The sequence below is a fragment of the Berghia stephanieae genome, chromosome 3 (genome assembly GCF_034508935.2).
Source record: "Berghia stephanieae isolate SIO BIC M18660-M18661 chromosome 3, UCSD_Bste_1.3, whole genome shotgun sequence".
Taxonomy (NCBI): Eukaryota; Metazoa; Mollusca; class Gastropoda; order Nudibranchia; family Aeolidiidae; genus Berghia; species Berghia stephanieae.
Genome location: NC_088362.1, coordinates 3,748,916 through 3,750,105, shown reverse-complemented (window position 1 = coordinate 3,750,105; position 1,190 = coordinate 3,748,916). Strand labels below are relative to the sequence as shown.

Below are 1,190 nucleotides of genomic sequence, written 5' to 3'. Positions count from 1 at the left end.
TATTTATTTATTTTTTTTTATTTTTTTTATTTTTTTTTTATTTATTTATTTATGTTTTTTTTTTTAATCTATCTATCATTTATTTATTTTTTTTTTTAATGATTTATTTATTTATTTATTTTTTTATTTATTTTTTATTTTTTTTTTTATTTTTTTTTCTATTTTTTATTTATGATTATTTATTTATTTATTTATTTATTCCAACGCAACACACGTCTAGAAACTCCCGTACCATTTCTCTACCTTAAGAACATCACGGGCACCTTCAGTTCCCCGGGCTATCCCTCCCAATACCCATCACGCCTGGATTGCTTGTACGTGTTCGACGCGGCGCCCAACGGGGGCGTCGTCGTCAAGTTTGATCATTTCGAGTTGCAGGGGATTCAGAAAGGAGATACTGTGTAAGTGAGAGGAGTTGGATTCAGTAGTCTGATGTCACGCCGCCCGGCAACGACGGCCATCTTGGTTCTAAACAAAGAAAATCATTGCTTTTTATTCTTCATGCTGGCTAGAACTTTTCATACGTCTTGTGCTCAGAATGGTGTAAAAGTCGAAACAGTGATCAAATTTATGTTGTTTTTTTTACCCCTCTGGATACGCTTTTATGCTCGCCGGGGAAATATTTCATACGGGCGTCCGCCATTGTTACCAGTGTTATTAAGTTACCATGCGTCATAAGGAAGGAAGTGACGTTACGACTGTTGGAGAGTATTGAACATCGTGCCCATTTGGGGACCATCATCTCAATGGGCATAATCTATATAACTTTCCATGTGCTTGGAGGTCATTGGTCACATTGCAAAATGTGCTCAAAGTGACCTACATAGTGAAAAGTGTTCACAGATTTTGAATTATCTAAACTCACGATTGGTCGTTTGATTCAGCTTGACACATGGGTATGTTTATAACATTTGTAAACAAAGCAGCGTGTTAGAAATATCCAATCGTTGTCCAGCAACAAATCATGTGATTGATGACCTGGTTGGACGAAAACATGAATATAGATCGCTCCCATTCGATATTATGGTGGAGTAAATCAATTTCCGAACATGGAAACATTGGGGGGGGGGGGGGGGGGTCCGATCACAGACTGACGGGTAAATTAATATAAACGGAGCCAAGGCTAAAATGTACAAGTAAAGTGTAGTTTAATATGTGTAATTTAGTTTATCATCATAAACCTGACCTTT

The 1,190-nt window shown here is 36.6% G+C and overlaps 2 protein-coding genes across 2 annotated transcripts in view; both read left to right on the top strand.

Moving 5' to 3' along the window:
• LOC144967042 (neuropilin and tolloid-like protein 1) overlaps window positions 1–1,190 on the top strand; it is a gene marked incomplete in the record, with an annotated part of 130,706 nt that overhangs the window by 116,499 nt on the left and 13,017 nt on the right.
• Window positions 1–1,190, top strand: part of LOC144966872 (procollagen C-endopeptidase enhancer 2-like) — a 6,345-nt gene that overhangs the window by 799 nt on the left and 4,356 nt on the right. Inside the window, 1 exon segment of the mRNA XM_078903577.1 lies at window positions 221–401. Coding sequence (XP_078759703.1) covers window positions 221–401 — 181 coding nt within the window.